At 32.3% G+C, this 25,733-nt stretch overlaps 5 protein-coding genes and 1 pseudogene across 7 annotated transcripts; 2 read left to right on the top strand and 4 right to left on the bottom strand.

The window, feature by feature from the left end:
* Positions 1-1,074: 1,074 nt before the first annotated feature.
* LOC114181468 (DNA-directed primase/polymerase protein) lies at positions 1,075-8,162 on the bottom strand. 3 transcript variants are annotated; one of them, XM_028067935.1, is made up of 14 exons: positions 8,030-8,161; positions 7,752-7,897; positions 6,730-6,905; positions 6,458-6,604; positions 6,312-6,363; positions 6,007-6,181; positions 5,209-5,291; positions 4,746-4,958; positions 4,182-4,298; positions 3,327-3,483; positions 3,025-3,132; positions 2,688-2,753; positions 2,328-2,590; positions 1,075-1,476 (listed from the first exon to the last, which is right to left on the bottom strand). In XM_028067935.1, the coding sequence occupies exons 1-14, from the start codon at positions 8,082-8,084 to the stop codon at positions 1,372-1,374; spliced, it is 1,863 nt and encodes a 620-aa protein (XP_027923736.1). In that variant the 5' UTR covers positions 8,085-8,161; the 3' UTR covers positions 1,075-1,371. The 3 variants fall into 3 exon arrangements, with proteins under 3 accessions (XP_027923736.1, XP_027923735.1, XP_027923737.1); XM_028067934.1 differs by having other exon boundaries at positions 1,075-1,479; XM_028067936.1 differs by lacking the exon at positions 1,075-1,476 and having other exon boundaries at positions 2,500-2,590; positions 2,673-2,753; positions 8,030-8,162.
* Positions 8,163-10,694: 2,532 nt separating this feature from the next.
* On the bottom strand, positions 10,695-14,002 carry LOC114180846 (DUF21 domain-containing protein At2g14520-like). Its single transcript, XM_028067137.1, has 12 exons — positions 13,813-14,002; positions 13,398-13,474; positions 13,106-13,189; positions 12,899-13,012; positions 12,453-12,539; positions 12,245-12,384; positions 12,087-12,174; positions 11,845-11,918; positions 11,483-11,613; positions 11,085-11,344; positions 10,930-10,976; positions 10,695-10,839 (listed from the first exon to the last, which is right to left on the bottom strand). The coding sequence occupies exons 1-12, from the start codon at positions 14,000-14,002 to the stop codon at positions 10,695-10,697; spliced, it is 1,437 nt and encodes a 478-aa protein (XP_027922938.1).
* Positions 14,003-15,596: 1,594 nt separating this feature from the next.
* Positions 15,597-16,954, bottom strand: LOC114182482 (annotated as a pseudogene).
* Positions 16,955-17,647: 693 nt separating this feature from the next.
* Positions 17,648-19,829, bottom strand: LOC114180239 (putative F-box protein At1g58310). Its single transcript, XM_028066524.1, has 2 exons — positions 18,749-19,829; positions 17,648-17,928 (listed from the first exon to the last, which is right to left on the bottom strand). The coding sequence occupies exons 1-2, from the start codon at positions 19,652-19,654 to the stop codon at positions 17,752-17,754; spliced, it is 1,083 nt and encodes a 360-aa protein (XP_027922325.1). The 5' UTR covers positions 19,655-19,829; the 3' UTR covers positions 17,648-17,751.
* An 886-nt stretch (positions 19,830-20,715) lies between these two features.
* LOC114180847 (DUF21 domain-containing protein At5g52790-like) lies at positions 20,716-23,481 on the top strand (the record flags this gene model as incomplete). The annotated part of the gene is made up of 9 exons (XM_028067138.1): positions 20,716-20,899; positions 20,985-21,061; positions 21,473-21,556; positions 21,651-21,764; positions 21,916-22,002; positions 22,084-22,223; positions 22,322-22,409; positions 22,827-22,900; positions 22,996-23,481. Coding segments are annotated over 9 exons (1,089 nt in total), but the record flags the coding sequence as incomplete, so codon positions are not given.
* Positions 23,482-24,428: 947 nt separating this feature from the next.
* On the top strand, positions 24,429-25,245 carry LOC114181593 (uncharacterized protein PAM68-like). Its single transcript, XM_028068090.1, has one exon. The coding sequence runs from the start codon at positions 24,475-24,477 to the stop codon at positions 25,021-25,023; it is 549 nt and encodes a 182-aa protein (XP_027923891.1). The 5' UTR covers positions 24,429-24,474; the 3' UTR covers positions 25,024-25,245.
* The last annotated feature ends 488 nt before the right edge of the window (positions 25,246-25,733 follow it).

Below are 25,733 nucleotides of genomic sequence, written 5' to 3' on the forward strand. Positions count from 1 at the left end.
GTTAGTATTATTTTATAGATCATTTAATCATTATTATATTTTGGGTTAAATATGTTTTTATCCCTCAAGTTTCAGTCAATTTTAAAATTAATCCATCTTCAAAACTTGATACTAATTTAGTCCTTCAAATTTAGAAATGTGTGAATTTAGTCCTTCTTACCAATTTTTGTTAAATTCATTTGACATTTTAAATGCATTTTATGATAATATTTAAGTTAACATTGAAGCGAAAATGTCAAACAGTGTAAACAATTCAAATACTATCATAAAATACACTTAAAACGTCAGATAAACTTAACAAAATTTAGTAAGAATGACTAAATTCATACATTTCTAAAGATGAAGGACTAAATTAGTATAAAATTTTGAAAAGAGACTAATTCCAAAATTCACTGAAACTTAAGAGACCAAAAACATATTTAACCCTTATATTTTATACTTAATTAATTGAACCAATTCAATCACAATTCTAGCTAACAATTATTCAACAACAATTTTAATGTTTTAACCAGTTAACTATCAGAAAATTTTGGACTTTACGTGGAGTTGAAAATCTACGTATTACTTGAACTCGTCTCACAATATTAAAAATGATGCTCAAGTATAAATTCAATGATTTGAATAGGAAGATTACTCTATCAGCCATTAGAGATATGAACGGCTTCAACATGGTATTTCAAGAAGATTGTATACAGAGGGAATTGGTACTTATCTGATTCAACTTGAGTCACCCTCAACAAAATTGTTATTTTTGCTCGGAACAATTTATGCACTTATTTTTATAATCATTTATGCTTGCATATAAACGGGTAATAAATATGCCTATACTTAGATATATTTAGACTCATTAAATTAATTTAAACAAACCATAAGTTAGAACAATTCCTTGCTACAATTTTCTAATAAATTTAATTTATTTCAAGAATACATACAATCTCTGTTTTAAAATCTTGTTTAACAAGGTTTCCCAAATATATAAACCTTGAATATTAATTCTATAAATACTGGAACGGCTTAGTGGTATAAAATGAAATTGATTGAGAAGACTTGAAAGATAATAATAAAAAACTAGCGTGTTAACTCAATTTATTTCATTAAGGTTATGAAAGTCATGAAATGGATGGCTAGCAGAACTAACTTGATTATTAACATCGATACAGCAAAATGGTTAAAACTTACAGTCAAACTCATACAGCTCGTGTGTTGAATCAGTTGTCAATCCTCTTGAAGAGCATTTTCTATCAGTTCACAGGATCCATAAGTTGCTTGCAGCAGATATATGGACAACGTGCGGATTCTGGGTTTTCAGCTATCAAGTCCTGAAGATGTTTGTTAATTCCAGAAGTAGGAAATTCTTTCAACTCAATGGACTTAGATGGCGCAAAATTCTTGTTGACTGAAGGTGGCCAGTTCAGCCTGGGATGCAGTATTTTCTACAGCCAGCCACCACTCCTCATCTTCATCATCAATTACCTCCTGCTTCAAGATATTTTATTGAATAATATTAAGGGTTATGTACATGTAATTATGTGGCCACTTCAGATAAATAAAACATCTTTGGTGCAATCATGATCTAGGACAAAGGCCAGTCTGGTGGAAAGCTTTGTTTGGAAAAAAATAAAACTCTCCATTTGAGTGGTGCCTTTTCTGTTCATAAGAAAATAAGATTCTCTCTATATGCACCATGTACACAGCAATTCAGGAACACATACAAATCCTCACACAAGGAGAGGGACCAGGGGTCAAAAAAGTTTACTCCAAATGAGAGAAAGGTAATATTCACCTTAGGTCCTTACAATCGCTTGCAAAGGACTTCACCAACTGAGCTAGTTGACACCTCTCCAATAACCCATTTGATTCTCAGTTTCAATTCAAAGATAACCCTACTTCAATAGTTGAAGACCCGTTGAGAAAGGTTACCGTAAAGGATTATCATAGGTCAAGTTGGGTCAATTTTGAAATAAGATGAAATCTAAATTGAATTCCGTTATATTGTGATCAAAGAATTTGTAAGTGATCAGAATAAATATGTCAAACTCAAATTAGATTGAATAAAACTACCAAGCTCCATTCTTTACAATCCAAAATGCAATATAAGTAGAAATACCCAATGGAACCGATTTGGATTAGTTCGTTTTCGTTCCCTGACCCTATAGTTTTCCAACAAAATTCTATCATATTGGAAAACACAATCTGCCACCACGGTCTAAATAATAGGCATAGGGCTCTAGTCCTGTAGTGGAGCAAGATAACAACAACTCACTAGGGAATCTTATGACCATTGTAATGTAAATGGCAGTGTTCAAATAAAGTTTAGAATTACTAACCATAGTGCTTAGCTCTGTCTTTGTTTGCTTACTCTCCATATCTTCAACAACTCTTATGGCTTCTACCCACCAGGAATCGTTGGAGTTGTTCTCAACAGTGTCATCATATTGTAGAGAGTTTTGTTCTTTGTTATCATCAAGTTGATGTCTCCACTTATTATCCACTAACTGTTCACCATCTAACAACCCAAAGGATGAATCAGTTACATCTGAAGAATTGGAGAACACATGAACTGGGATTGGTCGTGACGGAGACCGGTAACCTATTTCCATTAAAAATGAATTAATAAACGTGTTAAGAGAGAATGAAGAACTGAGTGTGAAAAGGGTCTTCAAGAACTTCACTGTAAATATATTAACCTCTGCAGTCAGGATCATGACATTTCTGATAATACACCGCCATTCGTAGATCAACCACATATATAACTGGACCAGTAAATCATCAAATTAGTATGTTGCAATCCTATACTAGAGAACACAGAAAAATAGAAGACAAGGTGCAACCACACTTCTAACAACAGAAACAAGAAAAACATCCCTGGCTTCGTTAAAGTAACAATCATAATCAAAATACAAGGAATCTCTACCCTAAAAATAAAAAATTCATTTGGGATGATACTTAACATTCAGAGACGGCCAAACAGCCGTTCCAGCCTTCCAGGATAAAAAAAAAACAAAGCACTTTCAGGGGATTTACCATTATTGCTTTTATGCTGTCTGCCAATTCGCTCACAGTATCTATTTTTTGTCATGCTGTAGACCATCAGTCTAAATTCCGATAAAAAATACCAGCTATAAATGTTTCCTATAATTGCAGAAAAAAATCAACACAATGAGCAGGGTTATACTGAAATCTCAACGTTGAAAACATCCAGGGACAACATGAAACCATGAAAATTCACATATATATATATATATATATATATATGTATAAGTTTGGTCCATTTACTTATGGAAAAAACATGCTTAAAATAATAAATTACAACTGACATGGATCACCTGGTATATTCCCGACAGAGGCAACAGATAATATAAATTTGTCCAGAAATGGGAATGGTGACTTTCCCATGAAGTATGTAGTTGAAAGATCAGTTGTGCCAATATCCAACGTAAATTGTCGAAGATTTTGGCATGGACTTTTAACATTATTGCTCTCCTGTCAAAGTTAAATACGTATAATAATTAAGGAATTAAGTGCATGAAAGTTTAAATTTCAAGGAAGCTGTCCAGTTATGGGTATGTGCATACGGGTAAAAGATTTTGTAGAAATCTACAGATTTAACATGATAACACTTTATACACAAAGAAAGTAAACTTTACACAGTTGAAAATAATAACATACGGATAAAAGATTTTGTAGAAATCTACAGATTTAACATAATAACACTTTATACACAAAGAAAGTAAACTTTACACCATTGAAAATAATAACCAAAGAATGAATATTTCGATTTTTGTTTTTTACATTGATACAGAATGTTTTATGGATGTATATCAATGAATTATCTAAATCTATGAATTACCAATATTTATATTTGGTTCTTGTACCTGATAGCGATAGTTTTAGATACTTCACATATATGTATAGGTGAAGTGTCCACACCTTTAAAGCAACTATATCTAATACAACTGCATGAAACATAAATATGCATAATTTCAATTATAAACTTATTATGATTCATAATTTTTATACACTTTTAAATATGTATATTCTTCTATTATTTTTAAAATAATCGTACGGCCCAAACAAACACATCTTTTCGGATACGTGCACATTATCCGAGCATCATATTAGAACAAAAGGAAATAAAATTGATGCAACAAAAGATTTACAAATTTAAAGCCCAAATCTACCTCTGTATCAAAATGCAGAGTTTTCACACAATCTAAGTCTGTTTTGCAGACCAGATATGTTTGGCAATCAACATCAATATTGCATATCAAGGAAGCCATGAATATGTCTTCTTCACCCTGTCACTTAACAAAATCAAACAGGAAAATAACTAAGTGAAGAAAAGATTGCACAAAATGAATAAAAGGCAGAATGAAGACGTATATGCACTGTCCTGCACATGATAATGCATATTTTTGGCTTTCATTGAAATGAATAAGATCCTACAACTGTCTTCAACGGGAAATTGACAACAATACATGTTATTACCCCTTTTCTACATGGTAAAAAAAAACATATACCCAATACCCCACAGGGTCTAAGAGAAGAATCATGATAATGACCTTTAAAGGAGCTCTATGTCCATATAATGGCTTTTCGTGTTCCCATTTTAAAGATGCAAGTACAAATACTAAAACTAAACTTTCCAAATTTCATGTAATTTTCTTCTAGGAAAAACCCTTCCAAATAACATTATTTTGATGGAATAATTCATATAATAAATATTAGTAAGAAAACTGCCATACCAAGTCCTTGCACTTAAATCGCTTTGTCGGTAGAAGAACTGAACTTTTTCCTGCTTTTGAAGAGAAAACAAGACGGAAACAACGATTCCGAGAATATACTGCAGTATCCACAAAAAGTTGGTCTGCAGATTCCTCGCTGCTAGAATCTTTCATTACAAACAATTTATCAAAAGTTTTATCTTTCGCCCTTGCTTTTTGAACTCTTGAGCATATCTGGTAAAATGTCATTAGAGTGGCAATGGTTGATAGTGGATACTGGATGCTATACAAAATAAATACCATAGAACATTGCTTAAATACTATAAACTTTCCCTTTTACCAGCTAAGAAAAACATTTTCATAAAAAGTGATTAATAATGAATCATTCATAATTTTACTGAATCTAAATAATAGGAAGAAAACCATCCTAATCCAAAATTTATGTGTAGCCAAGGTTGAAAATAATGAAAATACTCGGACTTACTTCTGAAACAAATGCACCGGCGTGAGAGTTGTCCTTAAATGCAGCATTTGGTATGCAAATTATTACATGACGAGAGAACTTATCTGCAAATGAAAATACTGAAATAAGGGTCATTCCTACCATGGGAAAAATCAGAATTCATGCCATAGAAGCACTTAACAATTGTTTTACTTGTAAAAATTAACGAATAAAGAAAAACTACTGTAAAACGATGTTGGAATTAACAATATGTTTAGATATATCAAAAATTATTTTTGTATCTTGGATTATGTTTTAGTAGTAGTTTCTCTATATTTCCCATTATCTCTTAGAATTTGTTATCTTTTTTCTCTATCCCGTGATATGCATCCTTAACTAGTTATGATAGTAAGTGCTTCAGGTGTCCATTGGTTCAAAGATGAAGTCCTTAGCACTTGGCATAAAGTCTTGGGGACTGAATCCTCCAACCAAAGCATTTCAGTGAAAATTAGACAAGACAAACAATCTTTATATTCACTACTTCCAATGTTTTGGTCAACAAACAGCACCAACAATGACCACTGCCATCTAATTTGAACAAGTCAATACTGATCCCTAAGTGCAAATCAATATGTGCCAAAGCAAACTTCAACTGTTAATATACATGGATTAGCCACAAATTCTTCAGTAAATTATATTTGGCAGAAAAAGAGAAAATTGTACACAGATGGAAGGCGTAAGAAAGCTACAGGATAAAGAATTCATGTAAGCAAACAGCAAAAGCTCATCAAAGATATAGGCAACAGACATAACAGTAATAGACCTGAAGAAAAGCCATACCTTCAGTTGAAGAATCAAGTTCTAAAACCCAATTGTGGTCTCCTTGGATTGCATATTTTTCAAGTAAGGCTTCTAGAACCATTGATATCAAGAGATCAACCATTTCTTCTCCATTCTTTTCTTTGTTGACTTTCTTATTAAACTCCAAATCAAAATAAAGATGGCATGGTAAACCCTGAAAGCAAAAGGAAACATTACGACCAGAAAAAACAAACAAGAACAAATAAGCACCTATTAGAGACAATGTAACCTCAACATTGTTTCGCTAGTTAAATCAGTGAATATAAACAACACGAGATTATTACCTCTTGAATAACCTCATAATGATGTCGGAATTTGGGATTCATATTCTTGTACCTGTGTGTATGGTCGTCAGCAATTATATGGACACAAGGATATTACTAATTAGTTGCAAATTATGAATCATATAAGAAAGGAATGTGAAGTAAACCTTCGCCAGAGCTCTGTATAAGTAGACACGAGGAACCTTCTTTGGCCATTAAAGTGGTCTTGATAACTGAAGACATGAACATCTGCTTGTCCTTTGGAAAACTTCATTGCTTCATCCTGCCTAGGGAATGTCATCCAAACTTCCTTTCTATACAAACACAAAGCAGTATTAAGTCATTCCGAATCATACATAAAGTAAAAGAAAAGTAAATCAGTAGACATATGGAAAGTGTAACGGGTATAACCAACATGCAGCATCTGACAAACCAATACCTTACGTTCAATGTCTTTTTTTGAGAGAGATCAGGACATATCTCTCGTAATAATCGCCATAACATACGTGTTGGCCTTTTGGGAGGCACGCCATGAGGAGATCCATAAAATACTATCGGAGAGAATTGCTTTCCATGACCAATACTTTGTGCTTTTTTGGCTACCGCTGATTTAAGCTGAAATTGAAATGCAAAGTATTTTAATTTTCATGGAAGGATAGTGTATGAGCCAAGTTGCACATATATGTAGAAATCCAGCAACATTCTAAAAACAGCTTGGGTAGAAGAGGAAGCAATCTACTGTACAAAAATATACAAAAAAAAAAGCAAGCATTCCCTGTTTTCATTTCCAAAGGTTTGTATAGCAAAAAGTTAAACTTATATACTTTCATAGACAGAACAAAATGAAAATAAGAAAGTATAATTATAACCAAAAGTGAAAACAGGAAAAGGGCTCTCAAACCAAACGCACACCAATTAAACTGAAAGATACATCAAATTCCAAGACATTTTAACTCCAATAATCTAATAATAAGTTATAACAAGCAAGCTAAAGTTACCTGCTACTTAAAGTAGACAAAACATTTCAAGGGATAAAAGTTGTGATTACGTTGGAGTCAAATGTGACTTGGAGTTCCACATTTGGTGAAAATATAAAGGAAGAGCAGAATATAAGGAAAAAAGACACAAAAAAACTATTGGCTTAAGAATTTGGGTTGAAGATGGTGTTTCAATTCCTCATATGAGTTCCTTGATTATGTGTTCCAAATTTCCCCATTAGTCTGATAAATAGCTCCGATAAGTACCGACACGTATTGGGTGAAAAAAACTTAGACAGAGTTCCTTGGGCACCTTTTCAGAATTGTTCTTCAATCAGACTTGAAGTTTTAATTCCTAATCTATATTGACATACCATGAACCTTTATGACACTGGTCACTGAAAAGAAACTCTAATTTGATTAGAAACAGCATCATAAGCTTTATCTAAATTTAGTCCTTAACTAACAGCAGAAACTACATTACTTTCTCTATGGAAGATTCAATGTTGATTTTTCTGATGCGTGATAAGGGGGTTTTCAGTTCTTCTCCAACCGATCCTGGACCCGGAGATTCCGAACTTTCTTGCTCTAATCTTCCTCTGCTTCGTTTCCTTTCCCTCGTAGCAGATTCTGAGGCAACAACACATTCCGTTTTATATTTATCTTTTCAATTTCACACAAAAACAATACGAAATTGGAACTTCATTGTTTCTTAGGGATTTGAAAGAGAGAGAGAGAAGAGAGGAAAATTGAAGAACGTACTGGGAGGTGTTAAACCGCACTTGAAGCACGCGAACAAGCGATCAACGTCGTTCATGTTGCTGCTTGTGGTGGTTGATGGTGATATTTTCGTTTTGTTTTTATTTCTCTGATAATTTTTCACTTTTCAGCGGGAATTTGAATTTTGGAGAGAAAAGTAATGGAGGGTTCCGACCGGATCGGGTCTTTTCGGCCAAGATAGTTCGGGTTAGCCCAACCAAAAAGGACTTTCTCTTTATGCACTCCTATAATTTCTAGCTGTAAGTAATACATTTTAAAATGATAATTTTACCCTTTGTAAATTTGACTTCCAAATTATTTATTCGGAATATCTTATCTTATGAAACAACTTTTTCGAAATAAAGTTTTCAAAATTTTCAGAATATTACTGAAGTAAAATTTCTGAAATAGAATTTTCAAAACATATAAATTATATTTTAGAATGGATTTTCTATAATAAAATTTATGAATATAATCTTCCAAAACATATATAATACTTTCCAATAACATTTTTGGAACACATTTTCCAAATATATATATATATATATATATATATATATATATATATATATATATATATTTTGCATCTTCCAAAATTAAGAAATGAGGCTACATTCTTTTATAAACTTTCCCTGTAATCATGTGATGAAATGAAAAAAAAAAACTTTAATAAATAATAATTGATTTTCCCCGCTTCTATCCGATCAAATTCTTTTTAAGGGTAAGTTGATTTTTTGTATTGTTCCTCGACCCATTTGTTCTTTCTTTTGCCTGTGAGTTTCTTCAGCTTGCATGTGGCATCAAAATCTTTCATATGATACTTTGTTGATCAATGGTTCTAATAACATGCACTGATTGTGTTTGTGTTATTTCTAAGTATAACTAGATCATCTTGTTAGCTTTAAGGGAATTTGGTACTCTTTGAACTTTTGAGTTGTCTCACATGTATAATGGAAGCTAATTACAGTGTTTATAAATTATAACTATGTTGAACTCATCAATTGTATGATTGAACTGTGAATTGTATGAATGATTGAGTTGTGTGATGAGTTATCTATTGAATTGGGGTTAGGGATTCTAAATTATATGAGTTGATTGTTTTATAAAATTTGGAAATGTTGCCTAATTAGTACTACAAATGTGATGATTTTAGCTTGTGAATGTCGTGTAAATTGTAATTGGTATGTTTAAACTCTGTGTGTGGTATATTGATTGGACTTGGTGGTTGTTGAACAAGGATATTCTTGTTGAGTGACTCCAAAGTTAAAGAGTTCATTGACTTGATGGTAATTGGGTACGACAAGTCTTATTGGTCGACTTTTGAAGGATTTAACCTTTGTGAGTTCTAGTGCTACTGTCGCTAGGCGAGATGTATAGTCATTGGACAAGTGGGCCTTCAGGCACTACTCGCTGATTGAGTATTGTTTAAGTTTTCATTTTCAATATACTTGTTTGTAAGAATGCTTTGAATGAAATATTAATTGTATTATTGTTATACGAAAATCTATTTTTGCACATAAGCTTCATCTTCTGTGTGGTATGTCTTGTGTTGATTGTCTTTTTTTGCAATGATCATCTTTATTGGTGTGAACAAATGAAGATGTAGTAGTTGAACCAACTTTATAGTTTATGATTATGCTTTAGATAAGTGTAATAGCCACCTCTCTAAATGTTAGATTAACTGTTTTTGGTTATTGATGATGTGATGGTTCATTTTAGTAATGTTAATTTATTAAAAATGAGATGTTACAATTTATAATTATAATTTAAGTGAAAACATAAATGAAGACGCATCATGAAAAAGGAAGAAAGGAAAAAAAAATTGTGTTAAAGAATAATAATTTGTCGCATTATTTTTACTAGATGATTAACTTCTTTTCATTATTTTTGTTTTTTTTTTATTTTATAGGTAACCAAATCAATACTTTTATAATTCAAAATATTGAAATTTTAAAATATAATTAAAGATAAGTATGAAGATACACTTAATTATATTATATAGATACATAAATTACGAAATACAAAAATTAAGCAAAGGTTGGAATCTCAACTATTTTTTTTTTTTGAAAACTGAAAAAAAAAATCTGACAAATTTGTTGCTCTTTATGTTAACTACTTCAAAACATCTTTACTTAAAATGATTCATCTATAACAATATATAAAGGGGATTCCCCTTTTTGTGTCCACTTTTCAAAATACCGATTTTACCCTTTAAATATAACAATTTTTAAATTTTTTAAAATTAACCGTTACTTTTACAAAAATTTTATAAAATCATATGTCTCTACTTCTTCTTTATTTATTAATGATTATTCTTTTATCTGTTCTGATATATTTCACTTTATTTTTAATAAATATAATTCTAATATATATATATATTAACTTAATAACATTATAATATTATCACCTACTAATATAATGTCACGTATATTTAAAAAATACATACACACAGGCGCTATCGCGCCTGTGTTACGCTAGTGATTATAAAAAAATCTTTACATGTAAAAGTTAAGCTTTATAAATTTGAAAATCTATACGATTTTATACATCAATCGTCATCCTCTTGAACAAAAATAAAGAGGCAACACATGATCTCATAATATTCCTCTTAGAAATTTGTGACAAATGTTTCTTGAGATGAAACATGGGTGGTGGTGAATAATTCTGGTTATGGAGAAACAGGTAAAACATATGTAGGGCTTAAAAAGTAAACTCGAGATGCATCTGAACTTCTCCGTTGTTGACGAGAACTTGAAGCCCTTCTTGATGACCCAGATGACACTCTTCTTGCATGTTGCAGTTTGATCTTGATACTGAAACAAGATAGAGAATCAATCAATCAATAACATAACATTTACACTCAATGATTGATTATGAAGTTGGAGTTTTGAAACTTTACTCACTTTTGATGAACATCAACATAATGATCAGTTTCATCCAATATATCTTCCTTGAATGATGAAAAGAACAAAAACATCAGCAATCTCAGATTACCAGAAAAAGAAAATCGCTAAATATGGTTGTTGCCATTGAATTGAACATAGTGAGTGACATTAACCTGAAGTAACTCTTCCATAACATCTTCCAATGTGATTATCCCAATCACTTCTTCATCTGTTGTTGGAAAAGACTCAACATTCTCAAAGGATGAACTTGCATCAGGTTCTTCTGATATTCTCTGTGGAAGACCTGAGTCACCCTCACGATTCATGACACTCTTCAGTGTTGCACTGTAATATTCTGTTTCTTGTGAATGCCAATCTGATGCATCAGTTGAGATGCGACTATAATCTCCCGGTTCACATGAAGATCCAAGTCCTATAAGGTTCACAGCTACAAGTTTAGATGTTTGCAAGAACCAACTTAGGGTAAGCAAAGAAATTTTTTATGTAATCAAAATCAAAACTTGTTCATTGGTGTTGATTTTGAATGTGAATTGTTTGTGTATAATCAGACCTGGAGTTTTTCCTTCTCTCTCAGTTGCAGCAGTTCTGATATTTTCTTCACACTTGAGGACAACAGCCATGTGGCTTTGACCATTCCTGAACTGATTCAGAATATCATACAATGGCCAATCTTCAGCAACTCTGATAACCAAATGGAACATTATAAGCTCTACACAGATAATAACAGAGATTAATCCATTTGTAGAGTATTCTGAACACATGAACTTTATGTTGGCCAAATAGTTATGTTGTTTTTTCCTTTCTCTTTTCATCTTTGCCTTCACCTTCATCATCATAAGCATTTTCATCTTCCTATATGTTCCATTCAAAGCTACTCTATCATCAGCAAAATAGGAAAAAGAAGTTTCATACCTAGGAACTCTCCTGATAGTCATATATTTAATTGGTGTTTCATCTTCCGGACGACAGAAGATTAAATTCCTAACCTAATCAAGATTGAACAGACATATCAGAAAAAAATGTTTGTAGAGTTGAATTAGACTTAAAATTTACTTCTTAATATTAATCATAACATTAATCAGTAAAAGTGGTACTTAGAAAATGATCCTAATATAAGTTGCTATAAACTTGAACATATCAAACTCATATATTACCAAGATGATACCAACAACATTTGTTTGTTTTCCAGAGTAGACTGGTATTCGGCTGTGACCTTTGCTCATTATTAAGCCCATTGTATGCCTAAAGAGTAAACAAATTAAGTTGAGGCAAGGAAATGCTTAAACATCATAGAAAGACATGAGGGACATACATGTCAAGTTTGGAGTTTATGTCAAGAGAAAATGTTTCACTTAAAGGTGTCATAGCATCTTTAGCAGTCTTCTGTGTTAAGTCCAAAGCTCCAGCAATTATTTTAGTTTCATGAAGTGTCAATTCTCCACCTTTACCTGCCTGATAGTGAACTTAAGCATTTGAAAAAAAATGTTACCAAAATTCTATAGCCAATAAAACAAGCTAACCTCATTTGCATGTAAATGGACTAAAGTCTTCAACTCTGTTCGTCCTAAAAGTGCAGTATGTCCCTTGCCAAGAAGCCAATCCAACAACTACCATGGCAGGAATTGCCAACTTATAAATAAAACAATATTAAGGTATTAAAAGCAAACATCATACACCGATTAACTCTAACAATGTTATCTCAAAGGTCAGAAACATTGGCATCATCTGTGAGAACGAAATTAGGTGTACCAAACAACATATAATAGACATTGCCTAACTAGCTTAACAATGATCCTAGTATATATTACAAGTTGAAAACCTGATTTACTTCACATCTTTAATTTATTGGAATAGGCTGAGTCAATAATTCACTGCAGATTTATTTCACATCCTAAAAAGGTTATCCTTGTTCATTGCAGATGCTAAATTTGTGATAACTTACTTATTTGAGTAAAGATAAGAGTACCTTACTAAGTGGATATGCAATTGGGAAGAAAATCAGCATAAGAGCTCGAACAAAGGGAGACAATGCTGCTCCAACACTTAAACCATATCGAGAACACAAGGCTTGAGGGATAATCTGAGATCAAACTCTTCGATGAGACAGTAAAAAAGGGATACAAATGTGTGTAGGTAACTAAATACATTAATGGTAAAGATCATTTTTCTATACCTCTGCAATGATAGCCAACATGGTGGCTGATAGTAATACTGAAATCCACTCTGGGAACATTTTCTCCATAAAAACAGAAACCCCCTTCAATAACAAAATTTTTGTTCAGTGGTGCCAAATCATAAGCATGATAAAATAGTATATTTTTTTCTTTGTAAATGATTAAAACAATGTTTGGATTTGGAATAATATATGATCACAAAGATAAACTTCTGGTTTTCATTTAGTAATCAGTATGCAGAAGCTTACTTTAAATCAGAAGAAGGTTCTTGAAATGATCTGAGTAACATACCTCTAGTGCCATTGATTTTGCTACAAGGAGGGTGCATAAAAGTAAATTCTCATTCTTAACAACTGACATAATCTTCGCTGCAGATAAAGAAATATTTTCATCACTTAACAAGATGAAGCAGTAAATAGTTGAGTTTCATAACCAAAATTTCTTTTATTTTGTTACAATCCCAAGTTTGACAAAAGAATTGTGTTGAATCATCTTACATTCGAGATAAGGTATTGTTCGCTTTAGAACGTGTGTTCCATCATGATTTTATCTTTAAAACTCGTCTTAAAGGGCGAAGAAAAAATGACCGGGAACATATTTCTCTTGTTATATTTGTATACCAAAGTGCACATGGTAGTCTTTCATTTTCGTGAGTGTTAAGGTACTCTTAAATGAAGAAAATTACCCACAAAAAGCAATGAAGTACCTGCATTTCTCTGAATTTGAGGCTTCCCAGCTTTAACAAGAACCTCAAGATCAACTTGGCTGAAGGATAAGAGTCCTAGAGCAAGACCAGATGTGATAGCAGCAAATAACACAAAACCCCAACAAGTGCTGAGTAAAATCCAAAAGTGAGATCCACAACAAGGTGCCTTTTCCTCAAAATATGAACTCATTTTTTCTTTGGATGAGAGAAGACAGAAAAAAACAATGACAAGAATTGCAACCTGACATGTAACAAAGCAGAATATAAGCAAAAGCCTAGTACACTGCAGAATGATACTGCCTGCAGATACTCGAATATAAAAATGGAGTACCCTACCATTAGGATCAAAGGTCCCAAACAATGATTTCCCAACTCTTGGGAGGGTTGTAAGAGGCAAAGTTAAACAGTTGACAGAAAAATTAAGTTGAAAGGTGTATAAAATTCTTTTAAAAATTTGGCACAGATTTGTAGGGTATACTCAATTCTTTATAATAAATTTCACACTTAAAAATGCTGTCCAATTGAGAAAATTAATATATATATATATATATATATATATATATATATATATATTTTAAGTATTGAAACTTATTTTTATTAATATAGTTTTGTTTTTTAAAGTTTTGGCAGTAGTAAGTTGAAGTGTCTTTTGAAAAATGTGATTAAAGAAACAAATTGTAATCTATTGTATAATATGTTTGGTTGGTTGAGTTGAAGAGTGGTCCAATAGTTAATTTACTGTAATAAAGAGTCGAAGTTTATTTTGAAGGTAGCATGTTCTTTCAGCAGGTATTGGTTATATATGGAGTTTACATGCCCCATAAACTAAATGGATTATTCCCTTGATTTTTGTACATAGAACTATTTTTATATATGTTTAGAAAATAAAACATTTATTAACATGAATATTGCTTTCCATAAATTTAAATAATTTTATACAGTTTCTGTTTTGCTAAAATTAATATTTTTATTATTATTAGTCTAAATAAAAAAAAGAATGTCATTGACGTTTGTGTAGGTTAAAGAAAATCTTACATCCAATTTTCACTTAAAAAATTTCATAATTAAGTTTAATTTTAAAAATATATGATAAGATGCTAAACTTGTTTTTCTGATAATTAAAATAAATTCAATAAAAAACAAATTAGTTTTGGCACTAACTCGATAAATTTCAAAAGTTAAATTCGGTCCAATTTTAATTAAAATAGACCCTATTGAATTGATTGAAATCAATTTTATTGAATTTCGCTCATATCTAATTTGGTCACCATACTTTTATATATATATATATATATATATATATATATATATATATATATATATATATATAATTAGATGAACACAGAAAAATAAAAATTAAAACAGATAGAGTGGGGAAATATTGTGCAAAGTACTTTATTTCTTCTCGAGACATTTCTTCAGATTTTTAATGTTCTTCTCCACTATGCTGAAAACGCATTTTGTTCTCTTATCAGCTATACTGTGATCACACACATATATCTATTCCTTGGGGTACCTGAAGGTTTTAAAGTTATCATCAGTGATTTTTAATGCTGTGTGGTGATTTTGCACTATCACAAACTAGTTAGTTTAAGGAAAAAGATGTCCTCACAACCACCTTTTTCTAAATTATTAAAGAATAACTAGTTTTTTAATAAAATATTAAATTGAGATATTTAATTAAATTATTCAATAAATTAATAAAAACAGTGAAAACAATTCTATTTCCCCTAAGCATTTTAGGTTCAAATCTTAGCAGCATTTCTGTAGAAGTTTAACTTGAGTAGCAAAAATCGGCTTGATTCGGCAATCTTCCAAACAGTGAAAAAAAATAAGCAAAAGGTTCACACACTTGTGCCTTGGACATGCCACCACCACCACTAGTACACAACAACTTCACAGACACTATACAATATCATATGACAGAATGTGTCTAAAACTGAACTTTTACAACCATACAAAATCAACAAAGAAACATATATGACAGTAAAAAAGAGGAGCTAAGTAACCAAAGTACAAGTGTAAAGACAGAAAGAAAGAATGAAACTTGGTTGCTATAGCTAAATTTTTCATGCATTACACTAAACATCAACCACCAATGCATCAATCTTAGAGGAATCACAAGCACTCCTACCACTGCTGGAGAGGCTCCACTGATCAGAAACTATGCTTGCTGCAGCAGATGCAGGTAAAATGCCACCTGCAGAAACCCCACATTTTGCTACAATCCTAACACTCTCTATCAACTCCTTCGTTCTAGCCTCTTGTGACAAAATATCCATCAACTGTTGAGGAGTAATCACCAACTTCACTTTCCAAAACCTGCTACTTTTACTACTACCACTAGTAACAACGCTGCATTTACCAGTATTATTATTATTACTAGTACTAGTCCTGCAAGAGAAAGGTTCTATAGAGGTTTTGTTGAGAAACCTCACTCCTTGGTGGTGTTGGTAGTCCAAGGACATTCTGTAAGGAGGAGGGTAGGGGTGGTAGGAACACTAAGAGAACGAACATGTCCTTGTCTAATGGCGGCGGCGCCGTAGCCGGTGGTGGCCGGAGGGTGTTCCGGTTGGTTGTTGAGTGGCAGAAGGTGGTATGACTTTCCAGCCATTAACTCATCAAACTGGCCAAGTGGTTTGCAGAAGAGTTCATGACTTAGGAATATGCCATGCCCCGGGAACTCATTGGTGATGAAACTCACAGTAATTGGAGCATAGAATTCCATGATGCCACCATCAGAAGTTGTGACTTTGATCACTGCTTCAGGATCTGACATGTTTCCTAATAAACAGTTTCCCATGTTGGATATATGAACTTGGAAAATCTTTGTGAAACTGTGAAGCAAATAGTGAGTGGTGTTGTAAGTATTTATATATGGTAACTGGTTTTGTTCCTTATCCAAGAGCGGGAAACTTTGTGGTGTTGAAAAGAAAAAGATGTTCTGTGATGGAATGGAAGATTCTGATGAAGAATGTTAGAGTAATTAGGCTATTATTACAAAGGTAGAATGTGTTTTAGATAAACTTCTTTACAAACACACAGAATAAAATAGACTTTGTATAAGTTAATAGAAACCTTTTGTATAGTTTTTTGCTGTAAAAGATACTGATGAGTCAAAAGATGAGTAATTGATGCTTATATATATTGTTTTCATCAAGTGTTTATGAAACATATAAAAGAGAAAAAATGTTCAAAATTGATTTTGGTCCCAGTACAGAAGGTTGGAAAGCAAAAGAACTTGTTGATATATACCTGCCAGTTCTTCTTCTTTTGCTTTTTCTTTTGACACTTTATCTTTATCCTTTGGTAAAGAACTCAAGGTGTCAAGAAACTGCAACCTCATGCAGTTATTTAGGTTGTGGAAAATAAAATGGAAATGCTGTAAAATGTCATAAAGAATAGGTTTTTTCTGCATGCTTTGGATCTTGCTTCAGATTTCAGTCAATTATTGTAGGATTTGAAGCTCACGTCACAACCACTGTGTTCACTTTAAGAGTTGCATTGGACTTGGAGCAAATATTTTCATTGCATTATTTGAAAATCATTTTCACTTGAGAAAGGTTGGGCTGAACCGACTCAAATGCAGAAACTCTGACTCAGTGGAAAATTTTCAACTGTGATTATCAACTTTTTAAGAAATAAAAAACATTTGAGTGATTAGAAAAAAAACTGTGGAAAATCTATTTTAATCAAGTTTATAGAATTTATTGTATCACTCTTATCGGTTAGAAAAAAAAAAGATTTATTTTGGGACAGTAGAGGTTTCTTAAATATTTAGAACTTTCCATTCGTCCAAACTAAATAAAACAAAAATCTCTACCATACGTTGCAAACAAGGCAATATTTTGGACAAGGAGAAAGAAAGCATATGAAAAAGACAAAAACTGGGTAGTCTAAAAAATTCTCCACCTAAACAACTAAGCATATGTATATCAATTAAGCCCTTCTTATGATGTGAACTTTGGCCATTGGAGATCCCCGAAGCAAGTACTCCACTACTGTGTTTACTTTCTCATCAGATACCTCTACAAAGAAATGCTTAAACACTTTCAGTGACTCCAATCTTACTAAGCTCGGAGGTTCAGGTCTCATTGAAGTGGGATTAGAGAAATCCTACACAATTAAAGTGAAAGGGAAACATAATTAAATGGATATTTGAAATGCAACATTGAAAACAGGCCAAATTCTTATATATGAATGCAAAGGCAATAGCACCAAAATGGTGTGATTTGTTTTTTCCAAAATTACTAAAAACGGTGCAAGTTTTAAAAAAAGTTACAAAAATGGAGAAATCGTACTTAGTATGATTTTATCGCGAAGAAGTTGTTATAGTTGGACACAACTTTGACTCATTAAGGTGAAGTCGTGACAAGCTGACACGACTTCAATAAAATTTAGAAAAAATTATAACGCATGGAATTTGTATTAAGTTAGAATAACTTCCATTAATATTACAATACACTTATATCGTATCAAACTAACATGATTTGAATTAAAATTAAAACAAAAGTAATTAAAACGCACTAAAGTCGGATCAAACTAACTCGACTTTACTTTAATAAATCAAAAGTTGTATCAAACTAACACGACTTTTTCATAATGAAATAGTATCAAGTTGATACAACTTGTCCATTTCAGATTTTTTTTTTTAAAACTTGCACCATTTCAATAATTTTGAAAAAAATAATTATACCATTTTGGTACTTTTGCCAAAAAATGATAGGACAACAATATTTTGAAACTTTCGCTTACAACCTAAGATTTGGTTTTAGAATATACAGAAATAAGAAAATAAAAAAATGGAAAGCTATTTAGAATATGGCACTTCAAGTTATAAGAAAAAGATGTCAAAATTTAGTTTTTTAAAAATCATTTTCCAAAATGATATGAACATTTGGGACAAAATACAGGAAGAACCTACTGAGTAACTTACATGTAACATAATTTGAAAGGGATACCAAGAAGTGAAGGTCAACTTCTTTACATTGGCAAGCACTTGCAGCCATCTCATGATGTTTGAACTGATGATTGAACTTTTCTCAGCCCAACGTGCATCCCAAGACATGTCAATGTTTACTTCTTCAAGAAAAGAAAGATTGCAAGTGGAGAAGAGTTGGTGAGTAGCAGAACCCCTGATGGTAAAAGAACTAAGATTTGGAGTAGAAAGCTGAATTTGGTAAGTTTGTCCCTCATATAATGTGAAACTAGAAAGGGTAGAATTGGATATGCAAAGCACCTGTGCATCATCATGCAAAGAACAGTATCTGAGGACTAAAGTGTTTAACAAGTGACAATTTGAAAAAGGGTCACATGAATCATTGTCACTTGCTGTGAATGTTACACCTTGAAGATGCAAGTTTTTCAACACTGGCATGTGGAGAGATTTTGGAAGTACTATAAGAGCATAGTTCCATGAAATGCAAAGTTCAAGAGATGTCAGAGACTGAGAACAAAACATTAAAGGGAGGGACTCAAAATCAGGTCTAAAGCCTGAATACACATCTAGAATCAACTGTTGCACGTTACAGAACAAAGCATGTTTAATGATCTTGTCTAAGAGTTCAGGTTCTGTCCAACAAAGGTGAAGACCAAGATTATGCAGGGAACATGAGTTGTCTCGTGTAGATAACACCCAGGTTGCAAATTTCTTAAACCTTTCAACCCCAATTTTCTTCGGGAGATTTGGAACAGGAGAGTATGTGAGATTGATGAGTCGTTTGCAGAGGTGGTTCCATCTTTTAGACAAGACACAACTCTGAACAGCATATTTTGTGTTCATGAAACTCATTATGTGGAGAAAAACAGTGTCTGGCATCTCACTGATCATGTCCCTCTCCATCAGTTTTACTGTGTTTGGTGATAGCAGAAGTTGAAAACCTAAGAGAAAATGAGTGTGTGAAGAGAGTTTTCCGAAGTATTTATCTGCAGAAACAAAGAACAAAAAGTTTACTTTCTTGTAATAAGAAAATAATTTCTTCTTTCAAAGAAAAACTAAGCAAATTTTCTAAGGCCGTCCTTGGTAAGCAAGCAAACAAATGTTTTCAAGCTACTTTTTATTTATTAATCAAACTTCATATAATCAACTTTCCATTGGTTGTAATCAAATTTCATATATATTATTGGAATTTTGATGCTTCTGGTCAACCATCATGAATAAATTAAAACTTAGTACTGAGGAGTTGTCTTCCACTAATTGGAGTATAGCTACAATGCTGAGTCAATGGATTTGTTCCTTTGACCAATAACAAATAAATTATTGCTTAACCATTGAAGATTTACATTATATCATTATTTGTATCTACAATCTCCTTTTCAACCCCTCAATCATTGTCTTATTTTATCTTTTGATTAGAGTCTTCACTATGATATCTCCACCAAACCCTAAACTTTCTTTTCCTTCTTTGTCTTTCACTGTAGCAAAAGCATTTCAGCAATCAAATCAATTTTTGCTGTCTGCAGTTTAAGAAATTGAAACCATTCCTCCTGTCATTAGCAGATAACATTCTTTATACGTTTTGTTGATACACTAATCTTTATAATTTGATTTTAAGAAACTGAAAGTATAAAAATACATACAAAATAGTATCCTTTTAATAAAAAATGTGCACGTTTGAGTACTTAAAATAAATCTTATAAGGGTTGATGTAAATATAGTATGCTTTTTCTTAATATATGTAGTGACATTCCTGTACTTCATTCCATTTGATGCCATTTTTAGCACAGAATATCCATTCAGAGCTTTGAGCCGAATGTTATTTGTATCTATCTGATATCTTCTTCCTCATTGTCATGGTGTTACAAGTACTCATGAACAATTCTCTTCAAAGGCCAAGCCATTGGATAAACCACTCAATAAATATGGATACATATTTCACCATAAACCACACTTGACCCATTCACACAATGAAAGAATATCAGTTCCCATGTTGTGATCTTGACTTTTGGGGCTATTTTATGGTATGTCTATTGCTGGTGTCCCTTGCAGGCATTGCATCAGGCCTAGCTCTAGGACTACTGTCCTTCAGCCTAGTTGATCTTGAGGTCCTCATTAAGGCTGGTCTTCCAAAAGACAGAAAGAATGCAGGTTACCATCACAACACATGTAACTGCATTATGCAGATTTTAAGATCTTCATCATAATTGGTGTTACTATCTTACTTTATCTGCAGAAAGGATTAGACCTTTTGTAAAGAATGGACATTTTGTGCTCTGTACCCTTCTTCTAGGAAAATCACTGGCTATGGAGGTATGTTTTATATAGCACATGAACTTAGTTGATGTGGTTAGTAAACTTAAAGAAGAAATGGTATTTCCTTTCTTTCTCTAAAATATTCCTTTTGACCTTTAAGAAGTGGACTTTAAGCCTAATTGAATCCTACAAAACTAACTTGTAAGATGAGGTTTGCACCCACATATATATTTTAAATTGATCTTATCTCTGATCAATGTGGAATTTCCAACATAAACAAAATCCCTTTTGACTTGAATTGATGATAAAGCAAATACTCACACTACTTGTATGCTATGTGTTCATGCAAGCAGGGTCTAGTAACATTCTTTGGAAAAAGAACAATTTTTTTGAGCTGTTAAATGAAGGTACTATGTATGATTTTGTTGAAATTTATGAAAAATGTGATTCCAATTGTTCTTGTTTAAGGCACTGCCAATTTTTATGGACTCAATCATCCCTTCTTGGTTTACTATTCTCATGTCGGCACCCTTGGTGACTGTGTTTGCAGAGGTAATGCTTGTTTTGAAAGATGCACCAACAAACAATGTTGAAATAAGGCATTTTTTTTTTCTTAAATTAACTCATGTTACATTTATCATCTTAGATTTTACCTCAAGCTATATGCTCTCGACATGGACTAACTTTAGGAGCCAAAATGGCTCCCATTGTTCAACTGCTTCTGCTGATCTTCTTCCCCATAACCTATCCTGCTAGTAAGGTAAAAGAATATAGAATGAGAGCATAGACACATTTATTTCAGTTTCTCAAGGAAAAACTCATTAGTACATCCATATCAGGTTATTTTCCTGTAGAACTCATCTTTTGAGAAAAATTAACTAATATCTTTAAGTATTCTTCTACTTTGGCAGGTGCTGGATTGGGCTCTAGGGAAAGAACATTCAGTTCTTCTCAGAAGATCTGAGTTGAAGACATTTGTGGACTTACATGCAAATGAGGTTTTCCTCTTAATTAGTATATTCTCTCTGGCCTAACTTAATCAAATTTATGAGATTAGTTGCTAAAATATTCACATGCAGGCAGGGAAAGGGGGAGAATTGTCACACCATGAAACTTCTATAATCACAGGTGCTATAGATTTGACTCAGAAGACAGCTAAAGATGCAATGACACCCATATCTCAAACTTTTTCTCTAGATATAAATTCTAAACTTGACATGTAATCTGTCATAACTCAACTTTGAACTCACATACATACATATGGTTTTTTCTCCCAATTTTTCATCTATAAATGCAGTTCACCTTTGTCATCATCAGGCATACAATGACACAAATAATGAGCAAAGGTCACAGTCGAATACCAATCCATTCTGGACACCCTAGAAGTATCATTGGCCTCATATTGGTAAGCAATTGAAGAACCACATATGACAGAAGGGAAATATAGTGGATTTAAGTATTTTCTGCCATAAAACTTGAATATATGAATTTGGTGTTGAGAATCCAACTGAGTCTAAGTCTCACATTGAATAAAAATGAGAAAGTTAAGTACTATATAAAGATAAAATTTTTGAACTAGAGGTGATTTCAATCTCTTCGTGTGGGTTGAACTTATGACTGAGTGATCCTTCCTCAGAAGACCCATCACATGAACAGCATAGTATTATTATTATGTTCATATCAATCAATAAAGTCAAAAGAGAAAGCTTCCATTTGACATTTGAGACAATTTTGTTACTTGCAGTATACATTAGCTTTTTTCACAACATTGCTTAGTAATATTTTGTATTCATATAGTAGTACCATGAATTCTTTTCTACAGGTTAAAAACTTGATATTCTGCCGCCCTGAGGATGAGACAGCCATAAAGAATTTGATTATTAGGAAAATTCCAAGGTAATAGAGCTAATTTGAACTTGTGATCTTCGTTCATGCAGTAGTCACTACTATACTAACTATATGATATTGTTCATTTAATAATTGTGTAACAGGGTTTATGAAAGTTGGCCACTATATGAGATACTGAATCAATTCCAGAAGGGTCATAGTCACATGGCTATTGTCTTGAAATCCAACAAAGACTCAGAGAACACTACAACTCATGCTGTGGGTGCACCCACCTATTTTAATATAATTACTCATAAAACATCAAATTCGGCTCATGCTGAAGCTGTTGCAGGTAACAACATTTTACTTAAGATGAATTGCGAAACAAAAGTAGAAAAAAGTTAGAATCTTGGTAGAGAAAAAATCATTTATCTTTGTCAATCTGGGACTTGCAGAATCTGATTCTTCCTTTGTCCTTGAAATGAGTCAGAGAAGTTCTGCACATGAATCCTGTTTGAACTCCAGTGACGCGGAATTTCATAGCCCTACATTAAGAAATGTCATGGAACTAGACTGTGAAGCGAGTCAAGAAAATGAATATTTCTCACAAGAACAAATAGACTCTATTCAAGATTTTATTGATGACGAGGTTATTGGCATCATCACAATGGAAGATGTCATGGAGGAACTATTACAGGTTAGAATGTGGTTTATACTAGTGTGAATAATGCAGAATACACTTCAAATTGTTGGTTTTGTCCTTTAATATATTAAACTTTTTGCCTTACCAATTGATCGACTCTGACTATGTTGGAGGTTTTAGATCGAGTAGAAATAAAAACAATTTAGATGATATAAGTGATGCAAGCCTCATCTTATAAATTGATTTTTGATTTTGTGAAATTGAATTAAGTTTAAAGTTGACAATTTCATAGAAGTTTAGTGAAATGGTTCATCATTTTTTGAAATATCAAACTTACCATGTTTTACCATAATGATTGGTATCTACTTTTTTCATTTACAAGGGAGACATATTGGATGAAACTGATGAATATGTTCACGTTCAAAAGAAGTGAGTAATTTTGCATTGAATTTTAATATTACCTCCTTCATCTATGCTTCTCCCAAATAAATTTACAGCAATTGACAGATTCCATGCTCCAATTTTTCTTATTTTCAGCATTAGAATCAATCTGCTGCATTCACTTAAATCACAATCAAGATCATCATGGAGGGCTTCTGGTTCTAACCATCGATAAAGAACTTTCTACTATTTGTTTTGTTCAGGCTTAGTGACATGAAGATTCCACAAGTTCACAAACATCATGGTTTTGGTTTTCAAATATCAATACAATAAAATTCAATTCATCGGAAAAGTTGTTTACATTTTCATTTAATTATTGTTTATGACATAAGATTTACTTTTAATGTGTTGACCCTGTAAAAATATTTTAACTGATTATGTATGAACCTTAATAAATATATATAAAATATCCATAGTATTATAACAAATATCCCAAACGATGATGACAAAGATGATGAGGCTCATGACCAACCATTTACTTTATGGATAAGATATACGTGAATAAATAAAATATCTCCACTCCAAGCATCATGAACAATCAAACACAACAAGAGAAGCAATGAAAACTCTGATTTGTGCACCAAACTCTTCTCTCATTCTCTCAAAACTTTCTCCATGCAGACCAAACTTCCCAGCTTCTTACCCTACACAAAAGCTCAACCACCCCTCCAGCACATTAAAGCCTTATGCTAGTGCCAAAGGCTTTTCTTCCACTCCTCCAACTGTTCGAAGAAATGCCAATGAGAGGCCTATTAGAAGGAAAAACATTGATGATGATGGTGTTGTTGCTGATTCTGATGATGAGCTTCCCAGGACAGTTATTTACAGGATAATACGCAGGATTTTGTTCTCTGTGGGGGTGCCAATGGGGTTGGGATTGATGTTCATGCACATTTTTGGGGTGCTTAGGGAAAACCAAGTGTATGATGCACCACGGTGGTTAGCCTTTATCACTGCATTCTTGACTTTTGGAGCTTCCTCTGTTGGGATTGCATATGGGGCACTTTCTGCAAGTTTGGATGCAGAAAAGGATGGTTCTTTTCTTGGGGTGGAACAGATTCAGAAAAACTGGGAAGATATGTGGCAGGAAGAAGAGGCTGCAAAGTAGATAGTTTCGAATTTTCACCATGTATTCATAGTTCTAATTATACTACATATGTCATAATGATTGTTCAGAATTATGATGATTCCAGAATATATAATAGTTTCTTTCTCCTAATTAAGTTGATAATCTTTGCAGATGGGTTCATGATGTTGTCTGAGATAAATTAAGTTGTGTACTTAGATTTGAACTCACCTGCTATCATTGAGTAAAAATCTGTTATTCTAATATCTAAGTGAAAAGATTTGGTGGTATTGGCTTTACAATAATTTGATTTAGTGTGTGTAAGATTTTTCATAGGATGTTGAAATCAGAGGAGATACAATTTGCTTACTAGATGAAGAGTTTCTAAGGGTTCAGTTTTCGTTAGCGTGTGTCATTGATTGGATCATGTTTATATTCAAGCCAATGAGAAAAGTTTAACTTTTTTTAGTAAGCATTTTGACCCTGCAACACCGGTTTTGTTATTGAAATCAAGATTTATTAAATATTTATAAGAAAATATTTTATTATATATAAAAATAATAATAAAATTCATGAGATATTTATTTAAAATAATAATTAATTAATTAATTAAAATAGTGAATAAAAAAAGTATGATAAGTTATAATAATATAAAGTTTTTAGATATTGTGATTTAATATAAGGAAATATGTTGAGTTTAGAACAACTTGAATTAAATAGTATACATGTATGTTAAAAGGTATTTAGAATAT

Source organism: Vigna unguiculata, chromosome 4, assembly GCF_004118075.2.
Source record: "Vigna unguiculata cultivar IT97K-499-35 chromosome 4, ASM411807v1, whole genome shotgun sequence".
Classification (NCBI taxonomy): domain Eukaryota; kingdom Viridiplantae; phylum Streptophyta; class Magnoliopsida; order Fabales; family Fabaceae; genus Vigna; species Vigna unguiculata.

Excerpts from the sequence above, each read along its gene's own strand:
- LOC114181468 (XM_028067934.1), bottom strand. The coding sequence starts at position 8,084 with ATGAACGACGTTGATCGCTTGTTCGCGTGCTTCAAGTGCGGTTTAACA. Across the intron at positions 6,605-6,729 it reads AAAAAGACATTGAACGTAAG|AAAGGAAGTTTGGATGACAT; the intron begins GTATTGGTTTGT and ends GTGTTTGTATAG. Across the intron at positions 3,133-3,326 it reads CTCTGTCGGGAATATACCAG|GAAACATTTATAGCTGGTAT; the intron begins GTGATCCATGTC and ends CTGCAATTATAG.
- LOC114181593 (XM_028068090.1), top strand. The coding sequence starts at position 24,475 with ATGAAAACTCTGATTTGTGCACCAAACTCTTCTCTCATTCTCTCAAAA.
- LOC114180239 (XM_028066524.1), bottom strand. The coding sequence starts at position 19,654 with ATGGAGAGGGACATGATCAGTGAGATGCCAGACACTGTTTTTCTCCAC. Across the intron at positions 17,929-18,748 it reads CCTTTCAAATTATGTTACAT|GATTTCTCTAATCCCACTTC; the intron begins GTAAGTTACTCA and ends TTAATTGTGTAG.
- LOC114180846 (XM_028067137.1), bottom strand. The coding sequence starts at position 14,002 with ATGAGTTCATATTTTGAGGAAAAGGCACCTTGTTGTGGATCTCACTTT. Across the intron at positions 11,919-12,086 it reads ATGTTGTTGGTATCATCTTG|GTTAGGAATTTAATCTTCTG; the intron begins GTAATATATGAG and ends AATCTTGATTAG. Across the intron at positions 11,345-11,482 it reads GAGAGAAGGAAAAACTCCAG|GACTTGGATCTTCATGTGAA; the intron begins GTCTGATTATAC and ends TGAACCTTATAG.